General features: G+C 38.0%; 1 protein-coding gene across 13 annotated transcripts in view; it reads left to right on the top strand.

The window, feature by feature from the left end:
- The window catches only part of Nol4 (nucleolar protein 4), a 349489-nt gene that overhangs the window by 204079 nt on the left and 122859 nt on the right, over positions 1–22551 (top strand). For all 13 annotated transcript variants that reach the window (XM_030250501.1, XM_006525999.3, XM_030250503.1 and 10 more), the window contains one exon: positions 14992–15275. In XM_030250501.1, the coding sequence (XP_030106361.1) occupies positions 14992–15275 (284 nt within the window). The remainder of the gene's footprint in view (positions 1–14991; positions 15276–22551) is intronic.

The following is a 22551-nucleotide window of genomic DNA, read 5'->3' as shown; positions in this document are numbered from 1 at the left end:
TGTGATTGTGATGCCCTCCAGGTCCATCCATTTGCCTAGGAATTTATAAATTCATTCTTTTTAATAGCTGAGTAGTACTCCATTGTGTAAATGTACCACATTTTCTGTATCCATTCCTCTGTTGACGGGCATCTGAGTTCTTTCCAGCTTCTGGCTATTATAAATAAGGCTACTATGAACATAGTGGAGCATGTGTCCTTCTTACCAGTCGGAACATCTTCTGGATATATGCCCAGGAGAGGTATTGAGGGATCCTCCGGTAGTACTATGTCCAATTTTCTGAGGAACCACCATACTGATTTCCAGAGTGGTTGTACAAGCTTGCAATCCCACCAACAATGGAGGAGTGTTCCTCTTTCTCCACATTCTCGCCAGCATCTGCTGTCACCTGAATTTTTGATCTTAGCCATTCTGACTGGTGTGAGGTGGAATCTCAGGGTTGTTTTGATTTGCATTTCCCTGATGATTAAGGATGCTGAACATTTTTTCAGGTGCTTCTCAGCCATTCAGTATTCCTCAGGTGAGAATTCTTTGTTTAGCTCTGAGCCCCATTTTTTAATGGGGTTATCTGATTTTCTGGAGTCCACCTTCTTCAGTTCTTTATATATATTGGATGTTAGTCTATCTGATTTAGGATAGGTAAAGATCCTTTCCTAATCTATTGGTGGCCTTTTTGTCTTATTGACGGTGTCTTTTGCCTTGCAGAGAGTTGATTTCACAAGAAGGTTCATATATGACCTGGCTTAGTTCTCAGGCTTATGGTAAGGGAATGCTCATGCATTCCCTCTTTGTTCTCTCAGCATCTCTGCCCATGGTTTTCATTTTCTGGACTACATTATAAGTCAATAGGAAATGAAGCCTAGAATATCACATAGTTAAAGTATAGAAGAGGAACTGATGTTTTAAACTACAACCAGTAACCAGTATAGAATGAAGGAGAGTACACTTGCAGACAGCTGGTGTGCACATAAACAGCTAGAAAATTTGGTGTCAGAAGCCAAAAGGGAACTCTAGAGTCTCAGAAGACATTTTGAAGATTAGAGAATTCTAATCATGGTAATAGTCTTCTAACCATGTGATCAAAATCACCGGGAACTGTGACAGTACACAGCTCTGCTTCATCACTGGGGGATGGGCTTACACACTTGACCTTCCCTTGTAGAGTTAAGGGTGATGCCTGCACTGATATGATGGACTCTTTCTCTTCTCACATGGACATCACTCTTTTGGAAAAATATACTTTCATGTGTCTTTTACAAAATAAGTTTCCTGTGGCTACTTATACTTTTCCTTATTAGTTTTGATAAGTAAAGTGAACAATGGTGTTGGGCCTTTCATCTGTGAAGTCCCTAGACGTAAGTAGATGGGATTAAACTACATTCAGGTTAAATCTTTATGAACTTAGTTTTCTGGGTTGTCAGTCCTATTTAATTCAACTGCTATCCACAACTTGCAATGACAGCCCACAATCAGCCAATTGTTAAGTCCAAATGATATTAACTTTGCATGTTAAGTATAAATGATATTAATTTCTCTCATTTGGCTAATAAACTCTTGCATAAGAAATACTTCTAAGGCTGAAGCATTGGCAAGGTAAGCAACAGAGCTTGCTTGCTATGCAAATATAAGGACACAACTTACAACTTCAAGCAAGGCTGCATCAAATAGTCACCTCAGCATTGGGGTGTGAGGACAGGCAGATCCCTGGAACTTACTGGCCACCCAGGCTATCTGAAACAACCATCCTCCAATTCAGTGAGTATCAGTCTAAAAAGGTGAAATACAATTTAGGAATACCCCCCCAACACCCTACTCTGACCTTCATTTGTGCTTGTATAGGTGTACATGTGTGGATGTTGACATGCATATATATTAAATACACACAGCATACACAAGCACAGACAGGAAATTTTGATCCTATCTGATATAAAATAAATCAAAGACCTGGTATTCTAGTTTTTTTTTCTTTGTGGGTTAGAAGTGATTAGTAACTGAATGTATTTTGAACAATTGTCCTCAGAATTTTTTCAGGAACTAAACTTTGAAGGTATTGATACCTGTCTACCCTTTGTCATAGATGAATTTGGCTATTAGTCAACCTAACATAAAATCAAAAATACTTGCAAATGTGTTTACATACTCACCTTAATTCATTGAAAATTCATTGCAGACATGACATGTTGAAGCAGTGCCCACATCTTATAGTTCTACTGTTAGTTAAGTCCAGGGGATGGCTAGGCTGCAATGAGGATGGTTTGGGAAAGAACCCACTACTGAGTTTATCTGACTTATGAGTAAACTTTAGTTTTTCTGGGTATAAGACTGAGGCCCTTATTTCCTTGTTGACTGTCAGTGGAATGTCTGTCAGTGTCTTCAGTTGCCCTGAAGGTTTTGGATGCAGTCCTCTTCATTCTTCATTAGTGGGCAAAACATTTATGCTTTAGATGTTTTGCTTCTCTGCACTAATCAAAGGCGAGCCCTATGGCAGTGAGTATGGGCTTTGTTCATTTGTTTTATGTTTTAATCCATTGTCTCTTTATGTAGGCTAGACTCATAATCCACTTGATTTGTCCTTCTGAGTGCTAGGGTTACAAAAGGAGATACCCTTTCCTCAACTCTCTGAGTCTACATAATTTATTAATCTGACTCATTTAGATAAACTCCCTATCTAAGATTAGCTGTGCCACGTAACATAGCCTGCTTAAGGGAGTAATGGTTGGTGATATTTGCAGGTTCTAAAACGGAGACAGGAGGACTGTTACAGTGTCTAATTTAATGTTTATTGAAAACTAGGTTAGAAACATGTGTAAGAATATAGGAAGAGCCTACTGGCAGAGTCATAGTCTAGTTCTCATATGGATGCTAACAGTATGGTATGAGCTCCTGATAGTCTGTCTATAAATAATTACATATAGCTTCTGGAAAAGTGTTCAGGTAAAATCATCTAAATGTTGAGTAACTGTCTCTATCTCAGAAGTTATTCAAGTGTAACTAATGGGAGAAAATCTCTTTCATCTATTTAACCTATTTTGATGGGCACAAGGCAGATATTCAATACATTTTTGAGTCACTTTGTTCATCATGCTAACATAAATCAAGTTAAGACACTCAGAATCAAAGAATGCCATCAATAAGACGATGTGATGTGAAATCTCCTTCCCATGTGACAGTGACTGTTAAAAATAAACAACATCACTAAAAATCTAGCAATCACTTGAGGATGACCACACAGATAACCCAAAGCCAGTAGGAATATGTAAGAAAACAGAACAGATATATGAAGTAAACGTTGGAAGGACACAACACTACATAAAGAAATAAATACCTTTTAGCTTTGGTTTTCCATATTCGTTGAAGGTAAAAGAAACATATTAAATGCTTCAAATGGGCTGCTCAATTATGTCCTACTCCATGGCTTTTGGATGTGTTGTGTCATCAGCTATAACTTACCCTAGGGTTTAATTGTCACAGTCCATCACTAAGGGAATTCAAAACAGAAGCTCAAGCAGGAACTGAACCAAAAGACCAGGGAGGAATATTGATCACTGACTCCTCACTCTCTTGCTTCTGCTCCACTAGCTTGCTTATTTAAGCCTTGGACCCCACAGCTTGGGATTACAAAGCCTGGAGAGGACTAGGCCCTCATATATCAATCAGCAATCATAATATATACCACAAGCATGTCCATGGCCAATCTGATCAAGGCAACCTCTCAATTGAGACTTCCGCAGATGAGTCTGAGCTGTGTTCAATTGACATCTGAATCTAACTGAGACATTAGATTTTCTCCAATGCCAAAGAAATATTTCACTCTAGTAAAAATAAATGTTGAAGTTGCGTTTTGAATGTAGTGGTAATAAAAGGGACAGTTATTTCACCAAGTTAAGCAAAACAAACACAAAAAAATGATAAGCTATTGGAAAATCTATTGCAAAGTGTATACAGAATCCATGAAAAATTGATCACCTACTAACATAGAAAAATGGTGACCAGAAAAATAATGAAAGCTCAGTGGCAATACTTTTTATGCTTTCTCATGTTAGAAAACACAATGTTCCTATGACACATTTCCTTTGTTTCCTATCTCCATTTCTTCCAAGGTAGACAGGGGTAATGCCTAAAAGACCTCCACTTCTTTTTTTTTTTTCCAATGCTATCCCAAAAGTCCCCCATACCCTCCCACCACTCCCCTACCCACCCACTCCCACTTTTTGGCCCTGGCATTCCCCTGTACTGGGGCATATAAAGTTTGCAAGTCCAATGGGCTCTCTTTCCAGTGATGGCTGACTAGGCCATCTTTTGATACATATGCAGCTAGAGACAAGAGCTCCAGGGTACTGGTTAGTTCATATTGTTGTTCCACCTATAGGGTTGCAGTTCCCTTTAGATCCTTGGGTACTTTCTCTAGCTCCTCCATTAGGGGCCCTGTGATCCATCCAATAGCTGACTGTGAGCATCCACTTCTGTGTTTACTAGGCCCCGGCATAGTCTCACAAGAGACAGCTATATCTGGGTCCTTTCAGCCAAATCTTGCTAGTGTATGCAATGGTGTCAGCGTTTGGAAGCTGATTATAGGATGGATCAATGGATATGGCAATCACTAGATGGTCCATCCTTTCGTCACAGCTCCAAATTTTGTCTCTGTAACTCCTTCCATGAGTGTTTTGTTCCCATTTCTAAGAAGGGGCAAAGTGTCCACACTTTGGTCTTCGTTCTTCTTGAGTTTCATGCGTTTAGCAAATTATATCTTATATCTTGGGTATCCTAAGGTTCTGGGCTAATACCCACTTATCAGTGAGTACATATTGTGTGAGTTCCTTTGTGATTGGGTTACCTCACTCAGGATAATGCCCTCCAGGTCCATCCATTTGCCTAGAAATTTTATAAATTCATTCTTTTTAATAGCTGAGTAGTACTCCATTGTGTAAATGTACCACATTTTCTGTATCTATTCCTCTGTTGAGGGGCATCTGGGTTCTTTCCAGCTTCTGGCTATTATAAATAAGGCTGCTATGAGCATAGTGGAGCATGTGTCCTTCTTACCAGTTGGGACATCTTCTGGATATATGCCCAGGAGAGGTATTGCGGGATCCTTCGGTAGTGCTATGTCCAATTTTCTGAGGAACTGCCAGACTGATTTTCAGAGTGGTTGTACAAGCTTGCAATCCCACCACCAATGGAAGACCTCCACTTATTAATTAGGAGGGAAAGAGTACTCTGCAGCTTCCCCAGTGGTTCATTTAAACACAAACATTTGGCTGTTATCACATACATCACACCACTACACACCACTAAACCATCTCTTAGACCCAAAGCCACTTGTCTTTATGTCACCTGCATATTCATATTTTTTTTCCAGATGAGACTAACAGTACATACAAGCTATTTCCACCTGTTGTATCCAGTGGTGGTAGAGAATAGACCCATTGTCCTGAAATGGGGTGATTAAATTTTTAGCTCATGAACAGTGGAAATATATAATATATAATTGATGATTGATTGATATGTTTATTGAGTAATTTATATAGACCAGTGAGGTGAAACCTAGGGATAAATGTGAAACATTTGACAGTAATTGAAGATATCCAGTAAAGTTTGTAACCCAAGATTTTAATCTGGTTTCAAGCCACAAATTGTACTGCTGAAAAGCAAACATCATTGTACATGCCACAATTTCATTTCTTCTTGCATATGTTAAGCTACTCTGGAACTTGCTAGGTGTCTGTCTTAGAGGGTGGTCTTTTCATTGCTATCAAGAATTTTGTTGATAATCTTTCTGCAGAGCAGTACAAGGGATGCTTCAGGTGTCTTCTAAGGACATACTTCCTTATCTGTTTTGCTGTTTCTTTTCTGTGGAGGGTCACCCAGGTTTCATAAAAAACCCATATTGGTTTTGAGTCTTTATATCTGTGATGTTACTTTTGTGTAAAAAACTAGGTTAGGTTCTGCAAAGGAGTACAAATACATATGAAAGGACCACAGTCTTCACAAGACCCCTCAAGACCAAGTTCTCAGAACAAAGGAGATTTATTTGCCCCAGAGAGACAAAGGAATAAGAGGACAGAAAGTAAAAAACAAAGATAGGAGATAGAATACTGGCAAAAAGGGAAAAGCAACATAAGAATAGGAGGAAAGGATATTTATCCTGGAGGGACAAAGGACTGCCTCTGGATACAGAGGAGACAGTTGTGGTCCATAGGCAAAACATAGTTTGTAAAGGGAAGAGGGATATACAAAGCTAGGATGAGTTGGTTTGTTTTTATTAATCATATTAATTGTGGTTCACAAAAGGGGGCTTTTGATTGCTCAACTTCAATACTTTGATAGCTGGACCATTGGAGTCAACTTTGGGAGAAAGAAATGACCAAGTAAGGGAATAGATCTTGTGGTTAGCTTTATGAATGCAATCTAACAGTTTTTAGTCAAGCAGAGGGAGTGGAGAAGCAAGAGTAAGACTTTCCAGAGCCTTGTTTGCCATGCTCTGGCCTACTTGAACTCATTTATATAAGATGTCAAATGCCTGTGATTTGTTGAAATGGCTCAGTCGCTAATGTGCTGACTTAAGTGTTGCCAAGCAATCACGAGGACCTGAACACAGATCCTCAGAGTATGAATAAATGCTGGTAAGTCTATAATATTAGCCTCAGTACGTAGGTACAGGACAAGCCAGACTAGCCATATAGAGGAACCCTCAGTTTGACTGAGAAACTTTGCCTCTGTAAATAAGATGGAAGCACAGAAGGCCTGGATTCCATCATTTCTGGCTATCCAAATGAACCCAGACAAAAACATATTTATACATACATGCTTCAAACATGTAAGCACACACACACATACACACACACACACACATGTCTTCACACACAATCATATAAACTCATGCACATGAAAATAGAGAAAATGCTTAGCTTATAGAAATTTAAACTCTAATACACATTTTGAAAGTCATGGCTAGAAAAGCCTTGCAGAAAAGGGAAATAAATCAACTCCCATTGATGTGTGCCAAATCAGTGCAGGGGAAAAGAACCTGGAAACTGGTAATGGTGACAGAATTGATTATTTAGGTACAATAGTACAATTGAAGACAAATAAAATAGGTTGCAGATAAACTAACTCAAGAGCACCTGATCTGGAGTATGTGTGTGTGTGTGTGTGCAGTGTGTTAAAATGACTTTATCAAATCATATTGAAAATATTAAAATGGCATTGTATTCCATCAGATACTCAATTCTGTAATATGCTAAACATGCCAACAGGTAAAAATCAAATAGTATTTCAAAGATTAGACAATAAGCCACTGAAATTTATTATAGCAGTGTTCATTTATAAGACTAAATCATCTTAAGATCACTGAGTAGTTTTGCCATGGATCATTTGATAGTTGCTTAGTGATCACAGAGATAAATGACCTGTCCTAAAACTAGCCTGATGCTATCAATGAGTTCTCCATGTTCCTGGCTTGGGAGACTCATTAAATTATCCAGGAAACAAGAATACATAACAAAGTACCCACAGTTCTTTGAAGTCCATACTGCCATTGTATTATGGAGAAACTCCTAGCTCTTTGCTTATTCCTGGAGCTGCTTATGAGATCTGTAAACTGAATAAATTTCAAACAATAACATTATATATATAGCCATGAATCTTTTTGCTTCTTCAAATTCTCCCTCTTCTACCAGGCCTTCCATGACATCTTCATGCCATTGTCCAAATTCTCCCTGATTTAAGTAATCATAATCATCACTTACAGGTTATAAAATATGATAAAGTAGGAATATTTGTGATTTCCCTTCATCTGAACATGCCTCTATATTAATTTTACTTTATATGAAACTCTCAGGAACTTGATACTGTTTTGCTCCTGACTTGATAGTTTTTTTTTAGCCCACTATCAGAAAAAATTTAATATGGTTTATATTTGAATTTACCATGCCCAGTGGTGTATCCTGTTCACTCTGAGTATTTAATAGAAGTTTATTTTTAGTATTTATTTTATGTGTATTCCCTACACACACACACACACACACACACACACACACACACACACACTGCATGTACATACACACATGCAGTATGTACATGCAGTGCCCACAGAAGTAACAATACATCATATACCCTTGATTTGCAGAAGTTTATGAGCTACCATGTGAGTGCTTTAGATCCTCCGAAGGAGCAGCAAGTGCTTAAACCCACTGAGCCACTTCTCTGGCCCATGGTAGAACATGTAACACAAAATAAATAATCAAGGTTACCTTTTGTTGATAGATAAAAATTAGCTTTATTGTTTGATCATTGTGTTGGATTTTTGTAACATATTATATTCTCCATATTACCTTCTTAAATTAAATCTAATTTTAAGAATGAATTAAGGGCTACCAAACAAAGCAAGACAAGCTACCTTCTGCAGTATTAATTCGGTAAAAAAACTGAAGGCATGATTTCTCGCCCTCAGTAAAATTCTGCAATTTAAAAGCCAATGTTTTGTGCTCTTTCTAGTGTTTGTCAAACCTGCTTTTATTAACCACAGTAAATTTGTCCTTGGTGTGCATATTTTGATCTCAAACCTTGGCTTCATTTTCCTGTAAACACTCAAGGTTTTATTTTCAAATAGTATATAATCCAAAGAATGTTGTGCAATGCAAACAAACTGTGTATTTTAAAAACATAATTAATTAATTTGAAAAAAGGTTTCATTTGATAGCCAGGTTCCATCCCATCATCCTCCTGCCTTCGATTGCCAGATGCTGGGGCTTTAATATTTTAAACTATTTTCTTGCCCAAGTGGAACCGAGGCGTCCTCACTTGGGCACTTCAGCTTGTAGAGCTTTTTGAGTTCTGTGGACTGTATCTCAGCTATTCTGTACTTTTTAAAGCTAATAGCCACTTATTAGTGAGTACATATCATGTGTGTCCTTTTGGGTCTGTGTTACCTCACTCAGGATGATATTTTCTAGTTCCATCCATTTGCCTGCAAAACTTAGGATGCCCTCATTCTTAGGAGCTGAGTAGTATTCCATTGTGTAAATGAACCACATTTTCTGAATCCATTCATCTATAGTGGGACATCTAGGTTGTTTCCAGCTTCTGGCTATCACTATGAACATAGTGGAACATGTGCTGCTGTGGCATTGTGGGGCATCTTTTGGCTATATTCTCAAGAGTGATATAGCTGGGTCTTCAGGTAGATCTATTTCCAATTTTCTGAGGAACCTCCAGATTGATTTCCAGAGTGGTTGTACCAGTTTGAAATCCCACCAGCAATGGAGGAGTGTTCCTCTTTCTCCACATCCTCTCCAACATGTGTTGTCACCTGACATTTTGATCATAGCCATTCTGATTGGTGTAAGGTGGAAGCTCATGGTCATTTTGATTTAGTTTCTCTGATTGCTAAGGACTTTGAACATTGCTTTAGGTGCTTCTCAGCCATTTAAGATTCCTCAGTTGTGAGTGCAGGTTTTCTATTTGTTTTCTCAAAGCAGTGAGCCTAATGAGCATGATAAAGTCAGATACACACAAACACCCAAGTGAAAAATAGAGAGACAGAAAGAGACAGAGAGAGACTGATATGCACAGCATCCACATTCGTATTTGTACTCAAATACACACAGTAATACATTGTACACAATGATGAAGTTTAGTAGGCTTCATAAGAAGAAAGCTACCTCTTATATTTGGTTGCCATTAAAATTACCTCCACACAAATCAGTGATGTGAGTGTTCAAAGTAGTCATAGTTCTCCTAGATCCTTACTAGCTGATGGTTGGAATGGGGAATAAACAAGGGGAATGAGGTGGATAGCTTTCCCCTTGGAATTACTACCTTTTCTACAGGACCTGGGACAGAGATAACAGTCATGCAAATCTCCACAACACTAATACCACTCCATCAACCTCATCGTAGGATACATTAAATCCAAATAGTCTCTGCACTCTCCATGTCTGTGGATTCCACACTATTGTGTCATCACATTCTATACTCTCATCCGTTGCTAGGTATCCTGGGGACCCCTGTTCACACAAGAGTCAAGTACTGCTTTTCCTTCAGACTTAATATAGTGCCTTGGTTCAGATGCTGTGTTACCCAAGTTTAATCCTTGAGAGAAGACTCATTAACCTGAAAGCAAGGACCTGAAGCCCCTCCCCTCAACACACACCACAAATAGAAACACTCTTCTCTCAGTGTAGCATCCTGTTAGCTACATACCTGCAGCCAAGGTTGATGGAGCCAACTGCACTGGGTAAGAAGGCAGACGACTCCTTGAGAGCAGTGAATTGATGTGAGTTGATTATGATAAACTGGAGAATATAAATTTGCTAATGTAGTTGAATGAAGCAAGACAATAAAAATTGCTAATTTATCCTCTAAGGTTTAATCAGTGCTCTACATTGATTATTTAAATGGAAATACCTAAAATTTGTTTCAAATTTTATTTTTTAAAAAACTAGCATGAGATGTTTTGTTAACCATTTGAATTAAAAGCTATGTATATCTAATAAAAATAAATGTAATTTACTGACTTGTTCTATAAGACACATTGATTTACTTAGGAATCAAATATGTAAAGCTATTGAATTTGGTTACCTTGGTAACATCTGGAGTGAACTACTCCATCTAAAAATATTTCTTACATTGTTTATATTTTACATAAAAATTATGATTAAATGATATTTGTAAGCAATTCTCCAAATGGAAATTTCCATCTAACCTAAGGTATAAATAAGTTTATCTCTCTACTACCTATATATTATGATTTCAGATTAAAGAAAAACATGATAGGTTTAATTTTTAATTTTAAAAGAAATTGGATTTGCTTTGTGCTAGCAATTGATTTGATTTAAAATGTAACACAAATTTAGGTTATTTGTTCTATATTAGTAAAGCTTTCTTTCCAAAAAACCGAAGGTTTAATTTATATTCAGGAAATACTAGTGAACAAATATTAGGGCATGTATTTATGAGTGAAATCATTATATTTAAACATGTCTATTGTGTTCTTCTTTAGACTCTCCTCAAGTGAAACATCAAAATATATCCCACTGTGTGTTAGCATAAATGCTTCAGTTAGAATATAATAGTACACATATTTTTCCAGATTACTTTGACAAATAATTCCATTTAATTCTGCAATTAAAAAATACTACCATTTCATTGTTAAGAAGTTGCTTTTGTTTTCTCAAAAAAATGGCTGTGAAAACATTATATTGTTTGTGAACTGTCTCTCTTGAGCATTCCTGTGTACGTGTGCTCTGTGCATAAACTGGCTTTGACCAGAAATATAAAGTGTATATGCAGTATAAGCTGCCATTTGAATATGTTTTAATTTTTTCACAAATCTGTTTTAAATTATTGTTTAAATCTTTTTATTTAAATTTATATGATGTGCCTTTATTTCCCTTCCATCCTGGGATGATAGTGTTCATCTGGATGCCTGCCTGTCCCATTTCTTCTCTTCACTGTTCTGTTCTTCCACTCCTTGTCCATCTTTGCCTCCAGAGATGACAGTTTTGATGGCTTCTGGTCCTGTTAACTGTTCTCCTTCAGTTTTCATTTTACCCCATTCATTCTCCTGCACTCATAAACGTCTGCGAACTATCTTTAAAATGGAATTTCAGAGTCTGGTGTGTACCTTTAACCTAGCTAAGATAGAAACAGGGTGACGAGTTCGAGGCAAGCCTGAGCTACATGGAAAGATGCCATCTCATAAAGCTAAACACTTGAGGAAATATTTTTCCATGTTACCTCTCAAAGCAGTTGTAAAATATTCCTATTTGCTCCAGGTGAATGCCCAACCCTCTGACAGATACATCACTTCCTGTGCTTTTACCCCCTTCCTTCTTTTCCCATGCTCTTTTTGATGCTCACTGTGGTCTGTTCATCATTTTGCTCATGCTGATTGGCCTGCTGGGAAAAGTCCCAGCATCTTCCCTTGGCAGATGCACCCTATCTTTAGGAGTTCAACCATGCTACCACACTAACAGAAGTTTGGCTTTTGTCGTTGATAGCAACTGTATTTCTCTGTATTATGTTTACTTTTCTATCTCTTTAATTATTTGTGAACTCAATCAAAGAAGAATGTCTATGGGTCAAGTATTTATTTGTATATTGGATTCAGGGAAGGCCTAAAAATAATCTAAGTTAAGTAAATAAGTAGATCCATTTTAAAGTTTCAATGTATATTAATATGAATTCAATCTATTAAAAACACTAACAATTCCATTACACCCCACAAAACAATGCATATTCCATAATATCCAGAAGTGTATAAAAATCACACTGTATTTTATTTCTCTTAATCATTTGTATTCCTATGGTTACGATTTAGTAATACTCCTTTAGAGAAATAGTTTATGAGATCTATTCTCTATGAACCTTCATGATCCATGGTAAATTTGTCATAAGAAAAATGTAACATAATTGTTTTATGTAAATTTTATCTATATATCTTTCCTATATACACTGAAACAAAATCAGCCACTCTAGCCAGGCTTTCCTATTCAATATTTAATGAGCTGTATTTCCCTAAATATTAAAATAAAATTGAGTAACTGTCTAAGTAGATAATATATTACATATATATTATGTTCATCCTAGACATATATATTATACTGATATATTATGATAATATAATTATATAATACTTGTAACTATTTCATTAACTCACTTTCCTATTTTGTAAATCTTTGCCATTTCAGAACTTTTTTTTTGCTATTCAGATCAACCCTGGTAGAATTGTACTTTTAGCTTCACAGAGCTATACACAAATATTAAAAGATTAAATTGTCTACACCTAAAACTCCCTCAAGTATAATGCTTGGGACAAAGATTATGAGTGGCTTTAATATACTTTACATAAATACTTAATGCTCATCAAGGATGTAGCAATGTACCCACCTGGATAGGAGCTGTTATTTATGAACAAATTGCCCTAAGTCTAAATATTCTTTTTAAAATTATTAATCATAGTATTCATTTACATTTCAAATAATATCCCCTTCCCAGTTACCCCTCCATGACCCCCCCCATAACCATCTCCCCTCTCTCCTCTTCCCTTTGCTTCTATGAGTATGCTCCTTTCCCCACTCTCTCCTTACTGCTCTAGCATCTATGCTGGGGCATCAAGCCTCCACAGGACCAAGGGCTTCCCTTCCCATTAATGTCAGATAAGGCCATCCTCTTCTACATAAGAACCTGGAGCCATGGATCCCTCCATGTATATAATCTTTGCTTGATGGTTTAGTCCCTGGGAACTCTGGGTGGTCTAGTTAGGTGATATTGTTGTTCTTCCTATGGGGTTGCAATCCCTTCTTCCACTGGGGTCCCCACACTCAGTCCAATGATTGGCTGATAATATCTGCAAGTATATTGGTCAGGCGCTGGTAGAACCTCTCAGGGAACAGCCATACCAGGCTCCTGTTGATATAGTGTGGGGGTTTGGTATCTGCAGATGGGATGGATCCCTAGGTGAGGTAGTCTCTGGATGGCCTTTCCTTCAGTCTGTTCCATTTTGTGTCCTTGTCTTTCCTTTTGACAGAAACATTTCTGAATATTCTTTTTTTATATTATTTATTAGGTATTTTGCTCATTTACATTTCCAATGCTATCCCAAAAGTCCCCCATACCCTCCTCCCTCACTTCTCTACCCACCCACTCCCACTTTTGGCCCTGGCGTTCCCCTGTACTGGGGCATATAAAGTTTGCGTGTCCAATGGGCCTCTCTTTCCAGTGATGGCCGACTAGGCCATCTTTTGATACATATGCAGCTAGAGTCAAGAGCTCCGGGGTACTGGTTAGTTCATATTGTTGTTACACCTTTAGGGTTGAAGATCCCTTTAGCTCCTTGGGTACTTTCTCAAGCTCCTCCATTGGGGGCCCTGTGATCCATCCAATAGCTGACTGTGAGCATCCACTTCTGTGTTTACTAGGCCCCGGCATAGTTTCACAAGAGACAGCTATATCTGGGTCCTTTCAGCAAACTCTTGCTAGTGTATGCAATGGTGTCAGCGTTTGGAAGCTGATTATGGGATGGATCTCTGAATATGGCAGTCTCTAGATGGTCTATCCTTTTATCACAGCTCCAAACTTTGTCTCTGTAACTCCTTCCATGGGTGTTTTGTTCCCAATTTTAAGAAGGGGCAAAGTGTCCACACTTTGGTCTTCATTCTTCTTGAGTTCCATGTGTTTAGCAAATTGTATCTTATAGCTCGGATATCCTAAGTTTCTGGCCTAATATCCACTTATCAGTGAGTTCCTATGTGATTGGGTTACCTCACTCAGGATGATGCCCTCCAGGTCCATCCATTTGCCTAGGAATTTCATAAATTCATTCTTTTTAATAGCTGAGTAGTACTCCATTGTGTAAATGTACCACATTTTCTGTATCCATTCCTCTGTTGAGGGGCATCTGGGTTCTTTCCAGCTTCTGGCTATTATAAATAAGGCTGCTATGAACATAGTGGAGCATGTGTCCTCTTACCGGTTGGAACATCTTCTGGATATATGCCCAGAAGAGGTATTGCGGGATCCTCCGGTAGTACTATGTCTAATTTTCTGAGGAACCGCCAGACTGATTTCCAGAGTGGTTGTACAAGCTTGCAATCCCACCAACAATGGAGGAGTGTTCCTCTTTCTCCACATCCTCGCCAGCATCTGCTGTCACCTGAATTTTTGATCTTAGCCATTCTGACTGGGGAGGAATAATCACATCAATTTGTAAACCAATTGGTAATTGACTTATTCACTTTGTTAGATTGACTTTTCTTTCAGGTTGCTTTTGATATAAGCCATTTTCTTTTCTTATTCATGTTTGTTCTTTAGTGTGTTTACTAGATTCAAAAATAACAATTGCTGCTTCATAACAAGGTTACCACTTAGTTAAATTACCTATATGAATAAAACCAGAGACACATTGCTTCCCATCTTTCAGAACTTAGTCAACACTAGTTGTAGATGATCTAGCATATTACTTAAACTGTCAATCTTTCTTCCTAACAGATGACTCTGCTGCAGAGAGCTCTAATGGCAATGAGACTCTGGGGCACAGCTCAGCTGCTTCAGGGGGAGCACATGGCAGGGAGCCCGAGGACTCCAGCAGTGATGGCAAAACCGGGCTGGAGCAGGAAGAGCAGCCACTGAACCTGAGTGACAGCCCCAGCTCTGCACAGCTCACTTCAGAGTTCAGGATAGATGACCAAGGCAGTGATGGGAAAAACAAGTATAAGAATCTTCTAATCTCTGACCTCAAGATGGAACGAGAAGCGAGAGAAAATGGAAGCAAGGTAAGGCTTCACTACATTGCTGAGTGGGCTTTATGTTGGTCATGAAGATTAAGTTGGTAACACATGAACATTACTAATAAATGCATAACCATGCATTATGTATATTCACAAAATGTTATGTCAGGGTTAATAGAGCCAAGTGAAATTTATCTCAAAGCTGTGGTTATTATTTGATATAGAGAATTGTTTGATTTAATGCATTTCATTTCTATAATCTACTTATGAATCAGTTCCCTGGGAATTTTCCAAGTGCAAATGTAAAAGGTTTGGTCTCAGTTCACAATTTTGAACAATAAAAGGATCACTCATTTCTCTAGATTGAATAGGCGAGTGGCCAGTGAAGTTTCAATTAAATTCTCCCATTTGCTTTGGAGTACTGGGGCTTCATCACTAATTGGCTTTAGGGATGCCAGAGAACTGTGAAATACCAAAGTTAGAATTTGTAAATCAAATACACACAGAGAATGGTGAGCTGTCCGTGTCCAAGAAAAAATTTGTCATTTAAATATGTGCAGAAAGACATAATAGAGCAGTAACCTATTTCAGATATATTATCTAGATTGAATAAATTAAACTAAATCATAACCTCTCCATTCTTGGTTGTTCTATTTAAAAATTTTAATTTTTTTCTTTACCAGTTTGAAAGTGTCCACACTGGAAATTTGCTTATTCCAAAGAATTATTTTATTCTCTTGATGATAGTCAACTTGTTAGTATCTTAGCCAAGCTCTTCAAACTGTGCTGCTAAAGTCTACCCAGCTGATATGAAAGGATCTCAGAAATTGTCTTTTTTTTTTTAAAGTACTGCACTTGGACAGATCTGAGAATATTATGGCATTCTCCATTTTAATATCCTTGATTCTTCCAGATCTTTAACATCTAGTTATAGACCTAGCTCTTGACATAGATTCTATAAGCAAGTGTCTCAGCCTAAATTAATGTTTTAATTTGCAAAGGTCCCCTGCTTCTGAAATTGGCTCTGTGTAAATCTTCTCCTTGCCCGAGGGTGTGCTGTTTTATCCCCTTTTAAGCAGGTCACTTGACATTATAGGACACTTAAGCTGATCTGCCTGAGAGAAGGTGCTACCACACTTCCTCTGGTAAATGCAAAAATACATTCTTCATCAGTTCAAAGTTAGATCATACCGTGTAAATGATATTCTACTTGCTAACATGATTAGAAGTATTGCATACATTTTATAGAATAGAACACTTTTTTTTTCTTCCTTCATTCCACAATATCTTGCCTTTGAAAAGCCTGGATAAGCACAAAGCATACAAATATAAATAAGGCAGCTTACATGATCTTAAAATGGAGTTTTGGGGTTCTAGGCATCCATAAGCTTTAGGGATCTCAGGTTCATTATCAGTTTTAGAACTACAACCATCTTCATGAAGTTAAAGTTTTCCTAATTCAATGTTATTTAAAAGCATCTTTATTCCTCTGATTAAGATATCACAAGAGGACAATCAGTGGCAGGGCTTTCTCTGCCTATCCCAACACTCTCTGACGTTAATTTTTAAATACTATTTTCATGTCAGTTATTTGTAGCTCTTGGGGAATGGTTTTTGATCTTCTTTAGGATTGTGGGACCTTCATATTCTAAACATAACAGGACATCCGTACCTGATTCTTGAAAGAAGCAAGCCACAATTGGTAATCTTGACACCATGACCCTCAATCATGGTCTGCCGTATTTTGTTTATAAAATGCCTTTGGTCATGGGTAAGATCCATGACATAGAACTTGGGTATGTTTGATATTGAACTATTTTTATTTGATATCATGCTTGTGATTTAGTTGTTTACTAGTTAAAAAATAACAACTCTTGCTTCAAAACAAGGTTTTAGTTAGAATTTTCTGAATGCAACACTTTTTTTTAGGTGAGCCAAGCTCAGGGCAAAACAGAACCTGTGTGTCCGGTACTGGTTCTTTGACTTCCTGTGAATTCTGTTTCTCTGGTATTTCTTACATGGACCATAGCTGGTACATTCACATTTTACCAACATTTCTTGGAAACATTCCTCTTCTTGGCTCCTTTTTTTGGTTTCTGATTTAGGCACTTGTTCTTGCCAACTTCCTTTGTTCTATTTAGAGATCTAAAAAAACAGACTGTTTTTGTGTGGTGTGTATTTGTTGAATCTTATCTCTAGAATTATCTTTGGTTTAGTCTTATTTTTCCTTCTTAATCATTGTTACATGAGAAATTGTGCTGATTAAAACATATTTATACTTTTAGGTGCTGTATGTTTTCTTTTTGGGAAGTAGCAGGTATACTTCATTACTCACTCACTTGCTGATCTTACTTAGTTACTGACTCCCTTCAATTCACTGCAGTCTGTATATGGAAACACAGAATGGAGACACATGGCTGAAAATCTCTCAGGGAATGAGGGAGGAGCATCATGAGTTCAGGTTAGTTCAGGCTACAGAGTAAGACCCAGTCTCAAAAGGCCAGAGACTAGATAAACAAAACCAAAAATTATCACATTAGACATCTCAAGTGTATACAATTATAACAATCGTACATGTTCAGGAGTAGACTATAAAGCAAAATTTAACTCGCAGGAGTTCCAGGCTTCACTGTAAAACAAACTCTCTTTCTCTCTCTCTTTCTCTCTCTCTCTCTCTCTCTTAAATTGGATATTTTATTTATTTACATTTCAAATGTTATCCCCTTTCCCAATTTCCCCTCAAGAAATCTCCATCCCACCCCTCTCCTCCTGCTTCTATGAGGATGTGGCCCCACCTACCCACCCACCCACTCCCACCTGCCTGCCCTGGAATTCCCCTATTCTGGGGCATTGAGCCTTTTCTCCCATGGACGCCTAACTAGGCCATCCTCTGCTATATATATGGCTGGAACCATGGGTCCCTCCATGTGTACTCCTTGGTTTGTGGTTTTAGACTCTGGGAGCTCTGATTGGTTGATATTGTTGTTCTTCCTATGGGGTTGCAAGCACCTTAAGCACCTTCAATCCTTTCTCTAACTCCTCCATTGGGGACCCCATGATCAGTTCAGTGGTTGGCTGCAAACATCTGCCTCTGTGTATGTCAGGCTCTGGCAGAGCCTCTCATGAATATGACACTTAATTTAAAGATATACAACATGATAGAGTGGAAATAATTCTTTTTGGTGATTTAATTCTAGATGTATGTGTGAATGCCAGCATGTGTACACATGTACCACATGCATGCAGTGCCCCTGAAAGCCGGAAGAGTGTGTTGGATCTCATGGAAATGGAATCACAGGTTCTTCTAAGCTGTTATACTGGTGCTGGGAACCAAACTAACCCTAAACCTAACCCTGACCCTGACCCTGACCCTAACCCTAACCCTAACCCTAACCCTGATTTCCACTGCAATGTCAGCAAGGGCTCCTAGCTGCAGAGCCATAGCTCAAGCCCCTAAGAAGCTTCCTGTTACAAATATAGATAAATCCTATGCTAAAACAGCAAGAGCTCAAATTAGGAAAAGCTATTGATATTAGAGTAATCTCCAGACTTCCTGCTCAGTGGAAGGAAGGAATTGTAGGAATGTCAATTCTTTTTCAGGAATCTCTTGCTAGGCACTATGAATGGCCTTTAACTCAGACAGAGAAAGACATTGGTCTCAGGAGCACTGTCCATTATAAACTGGGAATGACTTCAGAACATTTGAAGAAGACCTTGCCATTCCTAGGCAAGATAAATTATGTGCATAGGATTTATTTCCCAAATACTTGTTGAAGATTCTGTCTCTGCAGTATTATTATAGAACAAAGAAGGCTGCTTCCAGCTCATGGTCCAGCAGACCAGGAAACTAGTCTGATCCTCTGAGTGGTACAATGGGAAAATAAGTCGGACCGAAAGAGATAATGACCAGACACAGAGGGGATTCTTGAAAAGCATTCTACAGAGACGTTGGTTCCAGAGATGAGTATAGAAGGGCAACAAAGACTTCCAATGAGGAGCAGGATGGATAAAACAGAGGATTAAAACTACTTTGAGCATATATCCATGAGGGTGATGCCCAGCTTAGAGATTTTCAGGGAACTTAGAATGGCTAGAGTCCCTTAATCAATACTTTAAGACATTTTAAGACTTTGAGTAACATTCACTACAGTTAAGTATGATAAGGCTGCCATTAACTTGGTGGATACTCCAGATTATTTTGTCAACATTGTAGTGGATGAGTACTCTGAGAACTAAGTGGAAGGAGGGAAGGACAGAAGCTGACTTCCAGGGACATTACTGCAAGTTACAAGAAAACTAATGGGAATCAGAACCAAATAGACAACAATGGAAATAGCAAGCATATTTTAAAAAAAAAAGCAAATTAATTTCTTTCTGTCTGCAGTGTGGGCTGTGGGTGTATTGTGTTGTGAGTATGTTCATATGTGCTGTGTTGTCTGTGTGTGTGTGTGTGTGTGTCTGGAGTAAATGTATGTTCATACACTTTTCTGCATTCAGAATCCATACATGGAATATTTCTGACTTTGGATCAGCATACCCTAACACTATCAAGAGAATTTTGTTCCAAACTTTGGTCCATCAGCATTACCTTATAGATTATTGTGGAACTTCCTGCCACTTATACAAAACCTTCGGTAATTACACTAGAACTAATTTCTGTTTGTTGAAGAGATCTAAAAGCTTAATAATGTAGAATTTCTGAGAAGGTTAGATTTATGAATTTAACACTGACTTATTTCACAGTCTTATTGAGAATAATGCCAAACAAAAATGATTTAAATACATTTAAAGTCTTGGATAGTGGAGAGAAGGCTTGGAAAGCAGAGCTGAATCAGGGTTACTTTTTCACTGATTGCTGATTATTATGCAAATCTGCTCAATAGACCAGAAAGAAATCACATTTCCTAATCTAAAGACAAGATGTATTGCACTGAGTGGATTTAGGAGGTGTTTGCTCTCTTTGCTCATGGCCACAGTTTAAGGGGCAAGTTAATGACATTAAAATTCAGAACTGAGAAGAAATGACAATGATCTGAGGAAATGAGACCCATGAGGAAATGGGAGGAAACCAGCTCTACAGAGAAAAAAGGCAATCAATCACAGACATAGGACATGCTCTAGTCTAAATGTTATTCATTGTTGGACCTGAAAACAAATCCAGACTTCTAATAGAGAGGAATATAAAGCTCTAGGAATGCCGAAGGGTTGGAATTTAATTGTTATTTTTTTTAATTTTGCACACTGGTAGCCTAGTCAGATTTTATATAATATGGTAAAATATTATAATACAATCTCACAAGAAAAATGTTTCAATAATAACTGCTGTTATATGTAATAGCATATTTATATTATACTCATATCAAGCAGAGCTTATGATTACTGTTTCATGCCTAATATGCAATCTTGCTTATAATGTTCAGACTCAGGTCCCAGGATGCTTCTGTTTTTATTTATTTAATGATTTTTTTCTTCCACATGCTCCTTGTCATATTTTTTTCAATTAATTTTTCATTTACTTTTCACTAAAATGAATGCTACCATTCAAATTAAAGACTAAAATATTAAATATAGTTACCATGAAAATTGGTATAGTATGTTTTTTCAACTATGAATAGAAGGAAGACTTCAAGGAATGACCTCTTTTAAGATGCAGATGCATGAGATGGTCTTTGAAGTGCTAAGTGCAATGGATTGATGTTAGTAATTAAATTGCCATTGTTGATGGGTGTTCTAATTTATTATTGTTTAAAATTGATGCTTTTCCAATAGCAGATGTTTTTGGCCCTATGTAGCAATGTTGAACCAGATAAGTAATTATTTAGGATAGAAATAACAGTGTGTATTCATTTTCATGTTATCAAAAACTGCAGCAAATCTACTTGGTACTATCTTCATTGCTAGAAAGATCAAGTTTAGGAATTTTTATTTTGACCAGATGATAGACACATAAGTAATATTTTTTTTAATGTGGAAAAGAATGTGCAGGACAGAATGTCACCTGGGCCTACTAGTCATGTCTTGAAAGAATTCTAGGTTTTGAATCTTATTTAATTTGTGTGTAGTGTAAAGGCATGTTAGGACTAGTATATATGGGATGCAGAGACAGAAATCAGGTAGCCAGGCATTGTATACATATATGCCTTTGCCCACTTAGTCTTCTTGACAGCCCTATGGTAATTCTTAATAATTTAATAGGACCTAGATTCTTGGCAACAGAGAGGCAATTACAAAGAAAAAAGACCAAGATGAGAACAGCACTGGGGAAGGACATTGGTGATTAGGAGCAATGAATCCAAGACAGAATCATCAACAGAGAATAGCATGGTGGCTGAAGGAAACTTCCAGATTCTTTGTTAGCTTTAGAGAGTGTACAGCTGTCAGGGCGGGGGGGGGGGGACGCATTTATAGGAAGAGAGCATGGACACCCTGGGCTTTGAGGTAGATTGCTGTGGCATCTCTGACCCAAGGTGACTTTGAGTGATATAAGAAGAAGAGATACTGTTAATAGAATGAGAGGTCAATGGAACCCCTATGGGATATGATGAAAAGAGATCCAAGCAAGATTTAGAAAATTGAGTTATATGGGACATGCAGGGCCTAAATTACACTGAGAATCACAGAGAAAAGGGAGCATTGGCTGTGGGACTGCTGTGCTATGTCAGCTGTAATAAGCATGAGCACTTGGACAAGGCTTCACATTCAAATCTCTGAGCATTGTCACAGGTAGGAATAAAATGGTAGACATTGCCAGCTGTGTTTGCAGGAAGGGAAACTAAGCTCAGATTGTAACTGATTTGACTTAGTTGTTCCTTACCCAGTTAAGAGATCAAGCCCAGTGTAGAAGCCAGGTCTTCTGCTTCTGCAAGCAGCATGTGGGTGCTGGGCAAGTGAACCTGATTCATCTCCAAGAGCAGCCAGTGTGCTTAACCACTGATCCATCTCTACAGCACCCAACCCCTTTAAGAAGTCCTTATGGGGTTATCAAGATGGCTCAATGGGAAAGGCATGTCCTGCAAAGCTTGAGAATCTTTGAAAGGAGAGAACTGACTCAAACATTATACCATGCCCCCCACACACATTGAGGAGTTGTCTTTTGCTAGCTATTTTAAGGCCAAGTGTGAGCTTGCAAGACCTGGAATCTGCATGTAGCCTCTGTGACCCTGCCCCCAAGTTATTTCTGATTGGTAAATAAAAATGCTAATAGCTAATAGCTGGGCAGAAGAGACCTAGGTGGGGTTTAGGTTTCCCTGTCTTGGGGTCAGAGAGGACTGTGAAGAGAAGAAGGTGTAGGAGAGGAAGGAGGAGAAGCTGCCATGAACAT

This window comes from Mus musculus, chromosome 18, assembly GCF_000001635.26.
Source record: "Mus musculus strain C57BL/6J chromosome 18, GRCm38.p6 C57BL/6J".
In the NCBI taxonomy this organism is placed as follows: domain Eukaryota; kingdom Metazoa; phylum Chordata; class Mammalia; order Rodentia; family Muridae; genus Mus; species Mus musculus.
The sequence above is the reverse complement of the archived record's forward strand: the minus strand, read 5'-3'. Positions and strand labels throughout refer to the sequence as shown.